Source organism: Bubalus bubalis, chromosome 1 (assembly GCF_019923935.1).
Source record: "Bubalus bubalis isolate 160015118507 breed Murrah chromosome 1, NDDB_SH_1, whole genome shotgun sequence".
Classification (NCBI taxonomy): domain Eukaryota; kingdom Metazoa; phylum Chordata; class Mammalia; order Artiodactyla; family Bovidae; genus Bubalus; species Bubalus bubalis.
Window position 1 is genome coordinate 187,540,128 of NC_059157.1, and position 19,273 is coordinate 187,559,400.

Sequence of the window (19,273 nt, forward strand, 5' to 3'; positions counted from 1 at the left end):
TCGCCTCAGTCTGCAGCAGGAAGCGATGGCAGCAGGCGAGACCCAGCTCTATGCCAAAGTCTTCAATAAACTCAAGGGCCGCAGCACCCCTTCCCTCCTGGACCCCCTCCTGAGCATGGGCTTCCCAGCGCACACCGCGTGAGTACCGCCCGGCCTGGCCCGGCTCCCCGGACCCTGAGCTGACCCTCCTGTGGCCACAGAACTGTGGGCGGCTCAGAACCCTGACTTCCTGTCAAGGGGTGCACCCTGTGGGCCCGGGATTCATCTCAAAATGAGGCCTTTTCTGCTTTTATAAACGACACGCGCTTTGCCTTTTAAAGACAAACTTTGCTGTCTGGTGATGGTGGGATCCTGAGGTTTGTGAAATTGGAACCAGGGTTTGGAGACGCCTGGCTGTACCCTCTCTGTGAGCAGTTTGGATAATCACAGATGGCTTTTGAGACTCGTTGTGAAAGCCCCTAAGTCAGTCAGGGGTGGTCTCTGTTGCTGGGACCTGTTGAAATACACAGGAATGTTACTTCTAAATGCGCAGAGAAACCCCTTGTGGGTAAGGGTTCTTGACTGTGTGATAATGAACTGAAATGGTTAAGGAAGCCCCCAAGCAGGGAGGATGTGATCTTAGGAGAAGGGCCACACAGAGATGACTCCACCCTGAGTATCCCCACCAGAGAAGGAAGGTGAAGGTGTGAGTCATGTGAACTCTTTTGCAACACCATGGACTATAGCCTGCCAGGCTCCTCTGTCCATGGAATTCTCCAGGTAAGAATACTGGAGTGGGTTGCCATGCCCTCCTCCAGGGAAGGATCCTCCCAGAATGATGAGCTTTGAGCCTGACAGCGGTGGCAGCTTCCACGTTGTTCTTAGATCTGGTCCTTTTCGTGCCCGTATTCACATGGGAAACACATCAGAAGTCCCCTTAGGTGACTGTGGATGTGGGAGGGGGCGGTCTCGCTTTAAACAGATAACAAACCCCTGCCCAACTGGATGGAATGACTGAGGCTAGACCTCTTTTCTCCCCAAACCAAATCAGGACTTTGTTGTCACGTCGAGTTCGTAGTAAACCGGGAGTCTGTGCGACAGGAACAGGATCAGGCATGCGCGGGTGCCTGCCGTAGGCTGGACACCATCCATCGGGTGCAGACGAGGACATAGAGGCAAGAAAGGGATGGTAGTGGAGGGGCAGGGCTGGAACCCCAGTCCTGGTGCCTGTAAAATTCACTCTTTATTATGTGACTGAAGTTGCCGTTAGACACATACTTAAAATTCCTTCCAATTTAAGGACTTTCCTGATGGTCCAGTGGTTAAAGCGCCATACTTTCAATGCAAGGGATGTGGGTTCAATTCCTGGTTGGGGAGCTAAGATCTCATATGCCACAAGGCGTGACCAAAATAAACCCAATTCCTTCCAGTTTAAACATGTTTTAAGTGTCTCCCTGGGGTGGGAGCACCCCGGTAAGTCTCCTGCTAACCTGTCCAGGTGGCCTCAGCCCCATCAGCATCCTCTGAAATAGCCCTACTGGGCAATGGCCATCTCGGGTTCCTGGCGATATCTAGGCTAAATTTGAGGATGAATTGCCTTCATCAAACTCCATTCTGTCTAGTTTGGGGCCTTCGGTTGAATTCGATTCACTGTACATACATCAAGAATGAGTAAGACACAGTTAAGCCCAGGGAGCTCACAGATGGTTGGACGGGCAGGCGAACATTAGTCCATTGAGATGAGGGGCAAGGTGACCATGTGTGTGGTGGGGAAGCACAGGAGAGCTGCACGTGCACCCTCCTTGAGCACTTTAGGGAGGGCTTCCTGGAGGAAGAACACCTGAGCCAAGCCTGGAAGACCCTGTGCCGTTTCCCCTAGGGCATGTGGTCAGGGAGGCACAGGTACAAGCCAGGAACGTGGCCCTGCACGGCTGCCTTGAAGATCTGAGAGTGCATGGGGGAGGGTCAGGGAGGTGGGATTCAGGCATGGGTGACCCTCAGGACATGAACCCTTGGTCTCCATGCCAGGGACTGGGGGTGGGGTCAGGGAAGGGAAATCATGGGTGGGAGTGGAGAGATGCAAGCAGTCTGTTTCCCAAACCACAGTGATGCTGTGCAGAGGGTGGAGGTCTGGGCACTGCATCACGCTCTGAGGTCTCACCATCTAGCCCTCTGGGGTCCCTCCTGAAGGTCCGGTGTATTGTGGAGACACCCCCCAACCCCAACCTTTTCCAAAGAATGAAAGTTAGCATTCTGAGAGCTCCTTACACTCTGCCTCCCACAGGCTCAAGGCATTGGCAGCCACTGGAAGGAAGACGGCAGAGGAGGCGTCAAACTGGTGAGTGGGGGGCCTGCAGGTTGTAGGGTCTCTGCAGGGGAGCTGGGAGGTCCCCAGGATCCCCTGGGTGGGCGGGCACCTCCACGCAGCCCACGGTGCCCAGGGAAAGCAGTAAAAAGCCCCCAGCTAAAACGGAAAACAAAAGAGAGAAAACTCTGAACAATGCTTTCTTAAGATTTCTTAAAATTCTGATATGATCCCAATGTGACTATCAATGAACAGAAACATTCATGTGGTTTGTTGTTGAATAAACAAGAAAGAGACATTTTTGCTGATGTGAAATCGAGGTCGCCACTCTCTCCACTTCTGATGGAGTGAGAACTGGCAGGTGGTGGTGAGAGCCCCCAGGCCATGGCACGTTGCACCTTAAGGGTGCTGGGTGCAGGGGAGCTCTGGGTTCCAGGCGGCCCTGCCAGCCTCCAGCTCTATGGCTTTGCCAGCCGCCCACTGCTATGAGCCTTGCTGTCCTGCCCCAGGAATCAAAGAGGATGCCCTGTTCTCTAAAACTCAGGCCCGCCCGCATGTGCCGTGATGCCATCATTCTGTCCCACGGTGGGAAGTCCCCTTGTGCTCCACCCTGGAATAGCTGCAGAAAATCAAACAGAAACCCCAGGTCCCACTGGCTGGGGGGCCATTCCCAGAGCAGGATGGCGAGCACTGGGGGCTCAGCGTGTCCTCAGCGGGAAACCCCTCCTCCTCCAAAAACTATAGGCCTCCAAAACTCAAGGGTAAAAATGCAACCCATGTAGAGGAAAAAAGGAAACACCCAGGACCCTCTGGACTAGGTTGACTTTATTTTATTTTATTTGAATTGCCTATTTCTTTTCTTTTTTTTAAATTTATTTTAATTGGAGGCTAATTACTTTACAATATTGTAGTGGTTTTTGCCATACATTGATATGAATCAGCCATGGGTGTACATGTGTTTCCCATCCTGACCCTTCCTCCCACCTCCCTCCCCATCCCATCCCTCTGGGTCATCCCGGTGCACCAGCCCTGAGCACCCTGTCTCATACATTGAACCTGGACTGGCGATCTGTTTCACATATGATAATATACGTGTTTCAGTGCTATTCTCTCAGATCATCCCACCCTTGCCTTCTCCCGCAGAGTCCAAAAGTCTGTTCTTTACATCTGTGTCTCTTTTGCTGTCTCACATATAGGGTCATTGTTACCATCTTTCTAAATCCCTTATGTGTGTTAATATACCATATTGGTGTTTTTCTCTCTGACTAACTTCAATCTGTATAATAGGCTCCAGTTTCATCCACCTCATTAGAACTGATTCAAATGCATTCTTTTTAATAGCTGAGTAATATTCCATTGGGTATATGTACCACAGCTTTCTTATCCACTCATCTGCTGATGGACATCTAGTTTGCTTCCATGTCCTGGCTATTATAAACAGTGCTGTGATGAGCACTGGGGTACACATGTCTCTTTCAACTCTGGTTTCCTCAGTGTGTATGCCCAGCAGTGGGATTGCTGGGTTTTATGGCAGTTCTATTTCCAGTTTTTTAAGGAATCTCCACACTGTTCTCCATAGTGGCTGTACGAGTTTGCATTCCCACCAACGGTGTAAGAGGGTTCCTTTTTCTTTGCACCCTCTCCAGCATTTATTGTTTGTAGACTTTTGGATAGCAGCCATTCTGACCAGCGTGAGATGGTACCTCATTGTGGTTTTGATTTGCATTTCTCTGATAATGAGTGATGTTGAGCATCTTTTCATGTGTTTGTTAGCCATCTGTATGCCTTCTTTGGAGAACTGTCTGTTTAGTTCTTTGGCTCATTTTTTGACTGGGTCATTTATTTTTCTGGAATTGAGCTGCAGGAGTTGCTTGTATATTTTTGAGATTAATTCTTTGTCAGTTGCTTCATTTGCTATTATTTTCTCCCATTCTGAAGGCTTTCTTTTCACCTTGCTTATAGTTTCCTTCATTGTACAAAAGCTTTTAAGTTTAATTAGGTCCCATTTGTTTATTTTTGCTTTTACTTCCATTACTCTGGGAGGTGGGTCATAGAAGATCCTGTTATGATTTATGTCCGAGAGTGTTTTACCTATGTTTTCCTCTAGGAGTTTTATAGTTTCTGGTCTTACATTTAGATCTTTAATCCATTTTGAATTTATTTTAAAGTCAGTGGCCAAATTGGAAGTAAAAAATAAACGTACTGCTGTGAGAGTCGTGGTTGGTCCCTGCTGATGGTGACTCAGCCAGACACATCAGCAGACCTGCCAAGGATCAGGGAGACCGTGGGTCCCTGGACTCTGCGAGAGTGGCCCAACCTCACTGGCAATCAGGGAGTTGCAAATTAGGATGCCGTTAAGAACAAAAGGCAGCTTCAAGCGGTGGTGAGGATGAGGGGAAGGTGGTCTCTCTCTCACTTTCCTGGTTGCAACTTGGGGTAAATATCAACACTGAAAATGTTAGTAGATGCTGCCTGGCAGTTCATGTCTTAGTACATTCCTTGGAGAAACACAAAGAGCCTAAAAAGAGTGTGCAGGGGACTTCCCTGGTGGCTGGTCCAGTGGTTAAGATTCTGCTTCCAATGCAGTGGCTGCATGTTCCATCCCTAGTCAGGGAACTAGGATCCCACATGCCCCGGAGAGCAGCCAAAACTAAAATAAAATAAAATAAAGAATGTGAAAAGATCTTAATCACAGTGCTATGAAGTTTTAAAAGAAGAAAACAATTTAAATGTCCATCAGTGGCATGGATGGATGAAGTATGGACTGTTTTATAGCCCTTAGAAGGTTCGCTCTGACACACTTAACCAGATGTATGTGTATCAACAGGGAGAGATTACAAAAACATATTGCTGAGTAAAAAATGCGAGTTGTAGTATAATTTTAACAATAGCTTTTGATTTAAATAATACACACAAATGCTATCTATGCACCTGTTACCTAAATGTCTATGAGAAGACAAAGCAGATTAAGAGTTGAGATTTCCTCTCCTAGAGCTGGTAAGTGAGCTGTGATAAAGGGAGCAAAGCCTCCTCCTTGGTGTTTTTTTATTGTTAAGAAGAAGGTATTTGTGTGTATCTCATGTCTTCTCCAGTGGTTGTACCCTGATTTCTAAATTTAATTTTATATCACAAACACTTCTCTGAGCCATCAAAAATTATTTGAATCTGTAATTTCCAGTGACTACATGATAAAGTTATTATCACTTTTCTAGTTTTTTCCTTCTTTTGTGTTATAAATAATGGTATAATAAACATTTTATACATGCAGTGTTATCTACACTTTTTGCCTTGAATAAATTTCTGGAAAGGATTTATTAGTTCAAATGGAAGGGGTATTTTAACGCTTTTGATACATCTTGACAAATTGCTTTATGTAAAGGTTGTAAAAATTCATCCTTCAGTCTCTGGGCACCTTTGACAAAATGAAGCTTAGCTTTTATCCTCTGAAGGCATTCTGGTAATTTTACAAGTGGGAAAAGTGGTATCTCATGGTTGCCTCAATTTTATTAATTTTTTATTATTGGTGAGAAGGAACCTGACTCGGGGGCTGTATGTCATCTTTCATAGTATTTTAAATAATTTTCTGGGACTTCCCTGGTGGTCCAGTGGTTAAGAACCCACCTTGCAACGGCGTGGATGCACTAAGATCACACATGCCTAGAAGGAACAAAGCCCACACGCCACAAATACTGACGCCTACACGCCGGATCGAAAGACCCCACGTGCCGTAACCAAAGCTTGCGGCAGCCAAGTCAACATAGATAACTTTCTGAACTGAAAAAAAATAGAGTAGCTGCCTAAGTTCTGTCTAGGTCTTTGGGGCTTTGATGTTTATCCTTAATTTGAAGATTGAGATAAAATTAAAATGCAGGTTTTTCCCAGAAAACTTCAACCCTAAGGAGATACCTGACCCGGAAGGACCATTAGAAAACCAGGTTTTGAGTATGTTGGTCACCTTCTCACCTTGTCTTGGTTGTTAGCCTGGGACTCAGACTAGCCAGGGTCTGAAACCTGGTTTCCCAGGTGGCGCTAGTGGTAAAGAAACTGCCTGCCAACGCAGGAGACATAAGAGACACAGGTTCTATCCCTGGGTTGGGAGGACCCACTGGAGAAGGAAAGGGCAACCCACTCCAGTACTCTTGCCTGGAGAATCCCATGGACAGAGGAACTTGGCGGGCTACAGTCCTTGAGGTTGCAAAGTCAGACACGACTGAAGTGACTTAGCACAGCACAGGGACCTGGGTGGATGCCCAGCTCCTCTGCGATCACACTCAGCCCTGTCCTCGGTAAGTTCTGCCTGGGTGCAGGCACCCTGGTGCTCCACACATGGCCGGCTGTTCTGAGTCCCCATCAGCACTGCCCTCTGCCTTCCTGGGGAAAGACTCGTTTGGCCACAGGGCCAGATGAGTGTCCCTTCCTCTCTTGCAGGCTACACTGCCATTGCAATGACCCTTCTCTGGACGACCCCATCCCCCAGGAGTACGCCCTGTTCCTCTGCCCCACCGGTCCCCTGCTGGACAAGCTTCAAGACTTCTGGAGAGAAAGCAGGCGGCAGTGTGCCAAGAACAGAGCCCACGAGGTCTTCCCTCATATAACGCTCTGTGACTTCTTCACGGTGAGTTGGCCCAAGGCACATTTAATTCTCATTAACATAGCAGCTGAGTCATTTCCTGCAATAACTTGGTGGTGAAGGGGCAAAACTAAGGGGTTTATTTTCATAGAGTGGTCCACAACAGTGATGTTTGCATGAGATAGCCTTTACTTTCTTCCTCGTCTTCATCTGTTCAACTCCTATTCATCCTTCAGAACCCAAATCATTTATCCTCTCCCTTTTTGAGTCTTACACCCCCTCCCCAGGCAGGCTTCCCTGATGGTTCAGTGGTAAAGAATCCACCTGCAATGTAGGAGATGCAGGTTTGATCCTTGGGTCCGGAAGATCCCCTGAAGAAGGAAATAGAAACCCATTCCAGTATTCTTGCCTAGAAAATCCCATGGAAAGAGGAGCCTGATGGGCTACTGTCCATGGGGCTGTAAAAGAGTCAATGACTAAACAGCAACATCTCCCCAGCTAGAGGCATTGTGTGCTCTGTGCTCCCACCATCCCTTTGTTCTCTATCTAGTGGCTCTTTCCCTGTTGCACGGCAGTGTGTCTGATGCAACTTGGCATCCCTCACTGGACTGAAACCCTCAAGGCAGGGAGGAGGCTTCGCTCACTATTGTACCTGCAGACACTAGCAAGTGCCTCAGCCTGAGTGGGAGCTTCACAAACCTGTGATGGATCAATTAATGAACAGATTGGCCAGCCGCAGATGCAGGATTTCTTCCTGCCTTGGGGACCAGCTCTCTGACCCAGAAGAGGTCAGGAGGCAGTTCTGCAGGCGTCCTGGAAAGGACCTGGACTGCTCAAAGACAAGAGAGAGGCATGAGAATGAGAGGAGGGAAAGACAACACTGGGGCTCCTGACCAGAAAAATGTAGAGAGGGCACACACCGCACCATCCTGGCTCTGCTGTCAGCAAACTCTCAGCATCCCAATGGGGCCCAAGGAATCCTTTGTTCCAGGCTCCTCTGCATTGCACAGAAAGGGGGCTGCAAACCTGTGCAGGATGGTTTCCAGAAGATGCCCAGGAGAAGCAGTGCCTCCCAGAGCCCCTGATAAACACCCTCATTTGCCATGAGGTGGGGAGGGATTCCCAGGTGTTGAATCCAGAAGAGTCCAGGTAAGCTGGGTGAGTTGGTCACCCTGCTTGGCCAGCGACTGGGTTCCTTTATGGCTTGTCCTGGGAGCTCATCAGGGAAAGGAGTGGCAGCCAAGCCAGCTCTGAACATGATCTTAGAAATGGATGTGCCTGGTCATGACCACCGGGAAGCTGACCTGGGGCTCCAGCTCTTCCTCACAGCTCACTGAGGCATGGGCGCAAGTGTACACACACACACATCACACACACACATCACACACACAGTTCCCTTCTCCCAAGGGAGCTGCCCCGCTTTCCCTCACCCTGCCCTAGAGGCTGAGGGTCTTTTTCCGGCAGAAGAGTGTAACAGGAATTCACTCTTTGTCTGATTCTAAGAACATACAGCCACCAAATGGTGGCGTCAACTACAGCTCTATGTATAACGTGGCTCCATGCTCCAAGGTTACATGCCTGAGGCCAAGAAATACGTGTGCAGAGATGTTCATCTACATGGCAGTTATGAGTTGAGTGCCCTGTGGGTATATCCCATGCCTTCCAGGCCTGTGAGGGCTGCAAAGATATGGCAGGGGTGAATTTAGTGAGCTCCTGGTGAGTGGGGAGCTGTGGGTGTGTGTTAACAACAATGATAAGGTTCACAGCTCAGAGAGCAAAGGGGGCTATGGGAAACCCAGGGGGAGCCTGCTGCTGGGGAGAGGAGGGATCAGCCAGCTCCCCATGGGGGTCACTGTGTTGGGGTTCACTGGGGTCCCCCATGGCCTCATGGAGTCTTCCTCACTGAGCCAGGAGCTGTGTGGCCAGAGAGTGGGTGTGTGGGTGACAGTGGGGATTGACAGGGAGCTTATAAGCCAAGACCACATCAGAGGAGACCCTTGTAGACAAGGATGGTTTGATCACTGGCCAAGTGTGAGGCCTGCTGCCCAGTCTGAAGACCAGCAGCCAAGGACTAGGCTACAATCCTCCTCAGTAGGTTACGTTCTGAGCAGCGCACCCCAGGACTGCCTCAGTGGAGCCTACAGGAACCCCCAGAAGCCAATAATGCAGTTCTGAGCATAGCTGTGCTCCATAGAAGTGGGAGAGGGGCTCAGGATGCAATATGGGAGGATTGGGTCAACTCAAGATGGAGTGAAGGACGAAGTTCAAGGGACCCGGGGTTTCCTGCCTGGGCACTTAGAGGCTATTCTATTCCAATAAGAGCTTGACCTGAATTGCCTAAGGAACTGGGGACCAGCTATAGAACAGACCCATCATCCCAAACACCGGGACCAGGTAAATTATGTTACAGTGTCGGGAGCAAAAAGGAGGCTCCCATGGCTGCCTGGTTCTCATCAGTTAAGGTAACAGGTGACCGACCTGTCTCTGTCCCTCAGTGCGAGGACCAGAAGGTGGAGTATCTATACGAGGCACTGAAGAGAGCTGGGGACAGGACCCTGTGCGCATTTCCCTCGGCTGTGCCTCTGGTTCTCCATTCTTCCATTAGCTACCTGGGCTTCTTTGTGGACGACAGCCCCGCAGACATCATCCGGGAATTTGCTGTGATGTTCGCCACAGAAGCCTCCGTCTTGGCAGGTAGGTAGCCCTGGGCAGTGGTGCACACAGAGCCCCAGTTTACAGAAGGGAGTCCCTTTGTGCCTGGGGCTGGGTTCACCACACTCGGATGCTAGGAGTGGAGCCCAGGGCAGCAGGAGTGAGGCTGTTCTCCAGTGCAGTGATGGTCAGCCTGCGGGCTAGTCTGGTGGCGGGACACGGGGGTGCCTGCACCATCACCAGGCCACTTCAGCCCTCACCTGGCCCTTTACGGCCAACAGCTATGACTTAGCCTTAGCCTGTGGCTTAACAATTACCTAGAATCTCCCTAAAATGCCAGAATGTCCTTCAGAAACCTGAGTAAAGTAAGTTAGACAGAGACAAACACCATTTGATATCGCTGATCTGTGGAATCTAAAAAAAAAAAAAAAAAAGGCACAAATGACCATATTTACAAAGCAGAAATAGAGTCACAGATGTAGAAAACAAACTTATGGTTACCAAGAAGGGGGAAGGGATGAACTGGGTAATGGGGATTGACATATATACACTACTCCATATAAAATAGATAACTAGTAGGAACCTGCTGTATAGTATGGGACTTCCCTTGTGACTCAGTGGTTAAGAATCCATCTGCCAGTGCAAGAGATGCAGGCTCAATCCCAAGGTTGGGAAGATTCCCTGGAAGTAGAAATGGCAGCCCACTCCAGTATTCTTGCCCAGGAAATCCCATGGGCCTGGTGTGCTCAAGTCCATGGAGTCACTATAAGAATTGCACGTGACTGAGCGGCTAAACAAGTGTAGCACAGGGAACTCTACTCACTACTCTGTAGTGACCTATATGGGAAAAGGATCTGAAAAGAATGGATACATGTATATGCATAACTGACTGACTTTGGACTTTCCAACCAGTCCATCCTGAAGGAAATCAGTCCTGAGTATTCATTGGAAGGACTGATGCTGAAACTCCAATAACTTTGGCCACCTGATATGAAGAACTGACTCGTTGGAAAAGACCCTGATGCTGGGAAAGATTGAAGGCAGGAGGAGAAGGGGATGACAGAGGATGAGATGGTTGGATGGCATCACCGACTCAATGGACATGCGTTTGAGCAAACTTCGGGAGATGGTGAAAGACAGGGAAGCCTGGCATGCTGCAGTCCTTGGAGTCGCAAAGAGTCAGACACGATGGAGCGACTGAACTGAACTGATATGCCAAAACTATTTAATTTTTAAGAAAAGTGAGCAAATAGACTCCGAGCAAGCAGAGGGCTCTTCTCTAAGTGAGAATAGCCTTGTTGCATTGATGTGGTTTTTCAAAACACTCAGCTGCTGGGAAACGGCCCCAGGGGGGTCATTGTGCGGCCACATGACGATGAGGATTGTAGGCTGGGGTGCCTCCCCCAGCCCCACATCCCACCTGGGACACCTGTCCTCAAGGGGCCAGTGCTGTGTGTAAAACACAAGTCCTAGTTGATTTCTTTAAATTTTTTAGGTATGAGCATAGTCTAGTCTCCTTGGCCTCTTGGTAGGGAGATGGAGGGGGAGGTGCATTACCTAGACTCACTTTGAGAATCAGCCAAATTCCCTTTTCTCAACCATCAGCCCTGGTCTGGGGACTGGGGCTCCAGCTGGGGTTTAGTGGAAAGCGTTCTGGACTTGACCTCAGGTGTGAATTTTCCCTCATTCCTGGTTGGTGATGTGACCCTGAATCGTGTCTTCTGACCCTTGAGTCATCTTTCTTTTCGAATGACTGGGCCCACCCTTCAAACAGTGCAACCTTCCTGGGAACATCCTAGTGGTCCTAGGACACAGAGGTGCTCAGCACTGCTATGTTTTCTGTGTCTGAGACTCAGAGAGACCATGGCGCCCTGACGGGAGGACCCCCCTCTGCCCCCAAGACGGGTATGAACTTCGATCCTGGCCACATGACTAGTTTCATCAATCCCAGATTTCCACCTGGAAGCTGGCTTGACGAGTCCGGGGTCATATGTTCTAGATAGCTATAAACTTAGCCGTGTCTTTGAGGAGTGCTCAGTTGCTCAGTCATGTCTGACTCTTTGCAACCCCATGGACTGTAGCCCTCCCAGCTTCGCTGTCCATGGGATTTTCTAGACAAGAATACTGGAGCGAGTTGTCATTTGTGAGGAATGATCTCCTTTATGTAAACCTGAGTTCAGATGATGACTCTGGAGTCCCCTTGTCTCTAAAAGGATGACGTGGCTCTTGTCAGGATGCAATGTGTCAGCTGCTACCCTTCACACAGAACCAGTGCCTCACTTACTTTCATAACCCTCTGCTCCCGACCAAAAGGGACTCTCATTGGCCACTCATTTTAAAAGTGGAGTGACCAAGGGCCGTGAAGGGCTGTGACCCGCCTGAGGTCACTATCGTGAGTTGAAAAGTGTCCCCTAGAATTCACATTTCCCAAAACCTCTGAAAAGGACTTTCTTTGGAAATAAGGTCTTTGTAGATGTAAGTAGTTGAGGTCACACTAGTGTAGGACAGGCCCTAAGTCCAGTGACCAGTGTCCTTGTGAGACGAGAAAACACAGGGACACAGAGGAGAGGCCAGGCATTGAAGTGACACAGCAACGAGCCAAGGAGCTGGAGGAAACAAGGAGGGACCCTCCCGAGAGCCTTCAGAGGGGGTGGCCCTCGACACCTTGGTTTTGGATTTCCAGCTCCAGAACCATGAGAACAAATCTCCACTGTTTTAAGCCACCCAGTGTGTGGTCATTTGTGACATCAGCGCAGGAAACTGACAAAGTCCCCGAGCCAGTGAGTGTTAAAGCTGGCCCTGGAGTCCAGCCCTCTCCTGCTCCACCTGGGTCTCCTGCTGACCGGCCCCTGTCCTGCGAGAGCTGGTTTTGACCCCCTGTCCATCACCCAACCCTGAGCTGGTTCTGCCCTGCCCTCCATGGCTGCTGCCCCGGGCCTGACCCTGTTGGGTCGGGAGGGGTCAGTCACAGCTCCAGGGGGCCTTGCTGGCATGTGTGTCCCTGCCCAGGGCACAGTCCTCAGGGGCATGGGCCATGGAGAGAAGATACACAAGTGCCCATTCAGAAGGCCAGTGACTCAGTGATCTCTCGGATGACTACCATGGCGGGCCCTTCCCAGGCCGTGCTGACTCACCCCCGGCAAGACAGCCCTCCCCGCCACAGCTGGAACATCTGAGAAAAGGAATTTCCCTGCCGCCCACACACTCTCTTATTTAGGCACCTCAATCCCCGCAACTTGGGGCATGGAGACCTCAGCGGTTTCTCTTTTACTACCAAAGGCTCAGACAGAGGATAAAGACGTTGGTGGGGCCGCCAAATCTGGGCTCCAGGAAGTGCGTCACTGACATTGCTCGGTTGAGGACACGTCCTTGTGTGCCTCTCAGTGTTGCCCGTGGGTAACTAATATCTGGGCTTCCCAGGTGGCACTAGTGGTTAAGAACCCGCCTGCCAATGCAGGAGTCATAAGAGACGCAGGTTCTATCTCTGGGTTGAGAAGATCCCCTGGAGGAGGGCATGGCAACCCACTCCAGTATTCTTGCCTGGAGAATCCCATGGACAGAGGAGCCTCGCGGGCTACAGTCCATAGGGTCGCACACAGTCAGACACGACTGAAGCAACTGAACATGCAAGCAACTATTATCTACTGGAAGTCTCTGGGGGACCTTACAGTTAAGAGGCTGGTTTCCCAGGCCACCCCAGCAATCCTCACCCTCAGGTTGTTGCTGTTGAAACTGAAGCTGAGTCAGACCAAGACGCTCCCCAAGGTCACCTGCCAAACGGGCAGGTGGGTCTAAAGTCAGGTCTATCTGCTTCCCGAGTCTGTGCGGTTCCACTGATCACTGCCTCCCCAGAACAGAGCCGCTTTGTGGCCTGGCTGAAATCAGATCCTGGCTGCTTCGGGGACACCACCGCCCACTGACCTGAGGGCCCTGGAATGAGGACCAGGAGAACTGGGGCCCAGGGGACAGAGGTCACTCAAAAAGGCCAGGGCCTGGCCACTCCAAAGTCTTCCTGCTTCACAAAGACAGCCGGATATTAGAGCTGCTGGGGTGTTTTCTTCCAGAGTCTTGGCAACTGAACAAAAAACCATGACCTGGCTGGGATCCCACCCATCCAGGCCACCAAGAAACATGTGCATCCCAGGGGACGAGGGAGATTTGAATCAATTGTTGGAGCAACTAGCTTGCAAATTGACAGACCCCCCCCCCCTCCAAGCATGTACCCCTAAACCTGTATCTCTACTCTCTCTGCTCACCTGCTTCCTGGTCAGATGTGCACACTCCCAGCCGTCTCCGTCACAAACTGACCTCCATGCAGCAGCCCATCTGGGCCAAGTCCTCGCCTCGTCGGGAAAGCGCTGGTGCAGGGGGCGGGGGTGGGAATGGGCAGAGATAGGACCCTGTGTAAAGGCATTTGCATCGCCACCCTGGTCGCGTAACCGCTCTGGACGGGGAGCCCTGGGCGTGCAGTACAGCCATCTGGGTCAAGGTGCCCGTGTGCCTCCTTTCACAGACTGCACGGTGAAGCCTTGCACCAAGCAGCTGCATCTCACCCTGGCCCACAAGTTCTACCCTCACCACCAGAGGACGCTGGAGCAGCTGGCCAGAGCCATCAACCCCAGCCACAGCTGCCAGTGGACAGCCGCGCTCTACTCCCGGGACATGCGCTTCGTACACTACCAGGTGGGTAAGCCCAGGTGGGTAAGCCCAGGTGGGTGGCTGGACTGGGCCCCCCACCCTGGGATCTGGTGAGCTGCTGCCTGCCTGACACAGCCCTGACCCCAAGAGCCCTTGGCTGGACCTATCTCAGTAGAGGGAAGAATTTGAATCCCTTCTTGAAAATCATTTTGTTGCCTGCATTTTGGAATTAACATTCTTTTATTTATAAGTTGCAGACATCCAGAAATTTGGAGGGGAAAAAAGGAACATTTCTGGTATTAAAAGTGGACTGTTGCAAAGATTTATGAATACAGTATGTTGGCTATTAATTTGCTTAAATAGTGACTTGAGTGAAGCCTCAGTCCAGGACTCCCTCCCTGCGGGAGTGGTATTAAAAATGGACTATTGCAAAGATTTATGAATACATTATGTTGGCTATTAATTTGCTTAAATAGTGACTTGAGTGAAGCCTCAGTCCAGGACTCCCTCCCTGCGGGAGTGGTATTAAAAATGGACTGTTGCAAAGATTTATGAATGCATTATGTTGCTTATTAATTTGTTTAAATAGTGATTTAGTGACACTTCAGTCCAGGACTTCCTCCCTGTGGGATTGATTGGTTTAGAAGGTTTTGTTATACTCCTTTTCAGACCCATGGAACAAGTATGAATCCACTGTGTTCCTTCACATGGGAGAAGCTGTAAATAACCTCACTCCAATGGGGGCGGATGTGACCTCTGGTTATGCTTTGAGATTTTTCATATAAGAAATAAGTAAACAGAGATAGATAGGTAAGTAGGTAGACAGATAAATAGATAGGTATAGATTGATAATTGATAGAGGATAGACAGGTAAGTAGATGTTTAGTAGATGATGGATAGATAGATAAGAGATACAGAAATATAGATGATGGATGATTGATAGATATTAAATAGATGATAGATGGGTGGCACTAATGGTAAAGAATTGCCTGCCAATACAGGAGATTCAGGTTTGCTCCCTGGGTCAGGAAGATTCCCCCGGAGAAGGAAATGGCTACCCACTTTAGTATTCTTGCCTGGAGAATCCCATGAAAAGAGGAGCCTGGCAAGCTACCATCCATAAGGTCACAGAGAGTGGGACATGACTGAGTGAGCACAAATACAGATACTTTGGTAGATAGATGAGAGAGACAGAGACATGACAGGTAGTTACCAATACCCATTTCTAAATCTCTCCAAAGAAGTCTGTGCATCCTTTGGTCACATTCCACTGTCATCAGCCAAAGGCTTGGGTGTGTCCTGGAGACACAGAACCCGCCCTTACTTGAGACCTGAAGACTCCCGCCTCCTTTCCAGACCCTGCGGGTCCTGTTCCAGTACAAACCCCAGAATGTGGATGAATTGACGCTCAGCCCTGGGGACTACATCTTTGTGGACCCCACACAGCAGGAGGAAGCCAGCGAGGGCTGGGTGATTGGGATCTCGCAGCGGACGGGCTGCCGGGGCTTCCTGCCAGAGAACTACACAGAGCGAGCCAGCGAGTGTGACACCTGGGTGAGACACAGGTGAGTGCCACCCCCGCCCTGCAGCCCACACATCTCTCCTGGAGTCACAGAGAGTGTCTTCTGGAAAGAGTGTTCACAGTACTTGTATGCTTCTAGATCATTCCTACCATTGGTGAAAATGGCCTGCTCCGTGCTGGCAGCATTATCCCTGTAGGTATCTGGTAAATGTCTTGACTGATTCATGGCTTTCCACTGAAAACATTCAGAAGACATCAATTACTCTATAAAACTTTTCTGAGACCATAATCCCCAAAGGACTACAAAATACACGTCCTTATTCTGAACCTGAAAGGAAGAGATAATTAAATTGAAAATAAGCACCTGAAATCAATTACGATACACCCATACAATAGAATACTTGAAGTTTTTAAAAATGATCACGAGGAGGTATTTATCCACTGATATAAAAAAATACAAGGTAAATTGCAGAACAATGTGTACAGGATAGTACTAACTGTGGGGAACAGATGAATTAAAACATGATCATCTGTACTCACATATATTTATATGCATCTTTATGCAAAGGCAAAATGATAGGATACTGAAAGAGGAACCCCCCAGGTCAGTAGGTGCCCAATATGCTACTAGAGATCAGTGGAGAATAACTCCAGAAAGAATGAAGGGATGGAGCCAAAGCAAAAACAATACCCGGTTGTGAACGTGACTGGTGATAGAAGCTAAGTCTGATGCTGTAAAGAGCAATATTGCATAGGAACCTGGAATGTCAGGTCCATGAATCAAGGCAAATTGGAAGTGGTCAAACAAGAGATGGCAAGAGTGAATGTTGACATTCTAGGAATCAGTGAACTAGAATGGACTAGAATGGGTGAATTTAACTCAGATGACCATTATCTCTACTACTGTGGGCAGGAATCCCTTAGAAGAAATGGAGTAGCCATCATGGTCAACAAAACAGTCCAGAATGCAATACTTGGATGCAATCTCAAAAACGACAGAATGATCTCTGTTCGTTTCCAAGGCAAACCATTTAATATCACAGTAATCCAAGTCTATGCCTCACCAGTAATGCTGAAGAAGCTGAAGTTGAATGGTTCTATGAAGACCTACAAGACCTTTTAGAACTAACACCCAAAAAAAGATGCCCTTTTCATTATAGGGGACTGGAATGCAAAAATAGGAAGTCCAGAAACACCTGGGGTAACAGGCAAATTTGGCCTTGGAATACGGAATGAAGCAGGGCAAAGACTAATAGAGTTTTGCCAAGAGAATGCACAGGTCATAGCAAACACCCTCTTCCAACAACACAAGAGAAGACTCTACACATGGACATTACCAGATGGTCAACACCAAAATCAGATTATTCTTTGCAGCCAAAAATGGAGAAGCTCTATATAGTCAGCAGAAACAAGACCAGGGGCTGACTGTGGCTCAGACCATGAACTCCTTATTGCCAAATTCAGACTTAAATTGAAGAAAGTAGGGAAAACCACTAGACCATTCAGGTATGACCTAAATCAAATCCCTTATGAGTATACAGTGGAAGTGAGAAATAGATTTAAGGGACTAGATCTGATAAATAGAGTGCCTGATGAACTATGGGCAGAGGTTCATGACATTGTACAGGAGACAGGGATCAAGACCATCCCCATGGAAAAGAAATGCAAAAAAGCAAAATGGCTGTCTGGGGAGGCCTTACAAATAGCTGTGAAAAGAAGAGAAGCAAAGAGCAAAGGAGAAAAGGAAAGATATAAGCATCTGAATGCAGAGTTCCAAAGAATAGCAAGGAGAGATAAGAAAGCCTTCCTCAGCGATCAATGCAAAAAAATAGAGGCAAACAACAGAATGGGAAAGACTAGAGATCTCTTTGAGACAATTAGAGATACCAAGGGAACATTTCATGCAAAGATGGGCTCAATAAAGGACAGAAATGGTATGGACCTAACAGAAGCAGAAGATATTAAGAAGAGGTGGCAAGAATACCCAGAAGAACTGTACAAAAAAGAGCTTCACAACCAAGATAATCATGATGGTGTGTTCACTCACCTAGAGCCAGACATCCTGGAATGTGAAGTCAAGTGGGCCTTAGAAAGCATCACTACGAACAAAGCTAGTGGAGGTGATGGAATTCCAGTTGAGCTATTTCAAATCCTGAAAGATGATGCTGTGAAAGTGCTGCACTCAATATGCAGCTGAACTGAACTGAAGTGAACTGATGCCTAAAAGTTCCCTGGAAGGGAAAAACCTCTAGAAACTTCCAACAGAGCTACACTTCAGGGTTGAAGGTGGAGTTGGGAGAATGGTCTTTTAGGTCTCTACAACTGCATAATTTTTAAAATTTTTGAAACTTAGAAATGCATTGCTTCTTCAAAATGTAAGATAATCAATTTTAACTTTAAAGAAAAAAATATAAGGAAATTGGGTCAAAGGGAGAGAAGTCAGACAAGCCTGGGGCCAAGCTTTGTACCCACCGTGCAAGCTGTGGGACTCAGGCTCCAAGCCCTCCCACACCCAACGTGGAACGGGACACAATTTCCACAAAACCATCACAGTCATCCCGGGGGCAAGGACACCAGTCATTCCAGAGAAGCACAGTTTTTTGGATGTGGCTATGGCCATGGGTCCAGTAGCCAGGACAAAATCACAGCACGTTGGTACCACGTGGTACTGCAGAGATAATTGGCTACATCATCCTCTCTGAGACTTGAGAATACTTGGGCCCAGGGAACTGGAGGGGCCAATTCATCATGCAATTAAAGAAGCACTTGGTTCCTTGTAGAACCAGTTCAGTCAGTCCATTTAAGGAGTAACAGGCGGAAGATGCTGCTTCCACCCTAACTGACCATCTGAGGTCCAGGAGGCATGGGCTTCCGTCTGGCTCATGTCCTTTAGTGAGTCCTCCAGTCCTTGCTCAGGACAAAAGAGCTTCACGGGCACCAGGCAACTGGCAAGCTGGATGTTGGTACAACTATGCTGCAAAGACTCTCTAGAAAATGAGTTTATGTTTGTTACATTTTTCATCTTACAGTTTATCTGTCAGTAACCTGCCACCAAAATAACCATTCCAGGTTTTAGGCTGGACATTTCTGGGACTATTCCTTCTAGAAGCAAGTTTCCTGCAGAAATGAATAAGTATTAACAAGAATCACAGCAAAAGAAGAGAAAACTGAGTGTTGAGCTGGGCCGTGGGTGTCTGATGACCGTGTTTTGGAAGCGCCGCATTCATGCTGGGGAAGACGCATGGCAAACAGTGGCCTGTGATTATGACTCAGAAAGGCAGAGACCCAGCTCTGCTGTCAGACTCGGCTGTCCTGGCTGTGTCTTTTAAAACGGCCACAAGTGTACTTTATTAACCATTCAGAGCTTTTTAATCAGAAACCGGCCCCAGAATGTCAGGACACATCGCTAACTGCTTAAGCAGAAATTAAGAAATTGCAGTTCAGTGACATTGTCCCACGGCTACCTTGGCTATGGGCAGACATACTATTATTCAGATAGTGGATAAATATCTTGGAAAGTGTCAGTTCAGAATTCACACTTGGCACATGCAATCCAAGCAGGAAAAGTTTTCCTGCACCAGTGACCCATCTCCAATATGACAATTCA

The 19,273-nt window shown here is 48.5% G+C and overlaps 1 protein-coding gene across 1 annotated transcript in view; it reads left to right on the top strand.

The window, feature by feature from the left end:
• UBASH3A (ubiquitin associated and SH3 domain containing A) overlaps positions 1–19,273 on the top strand; it is a 38,290-nt gene continuing 19,017 nt past the window's right edge. The window contains exons 1-6 of the mRNA XM_025292227.3: positions 1–138; positions 2,264–2,317; positions 6,713–6,899; positions 9,350–9,548; positions 14,020–14,189; positions 15,501–15,709. Coding sequence (XP_025148012.3) covers positions 26–138; positions 2,264–2,317; positions 6,713–6,899; positions 9,350–9,548; positions 14,020–14,189; positions 15,501–15,709 — 932 coding nt within the window. The 5' untranslated portion in view covers positions 1–25. The remainder of the gene's footprint in view (positions 139–2,263; positions 2,318–6,712; positions 6,900–9,349; positions 9,549–14,019; positions 14,190–15,500; positions 15,710–19,273) is intronic.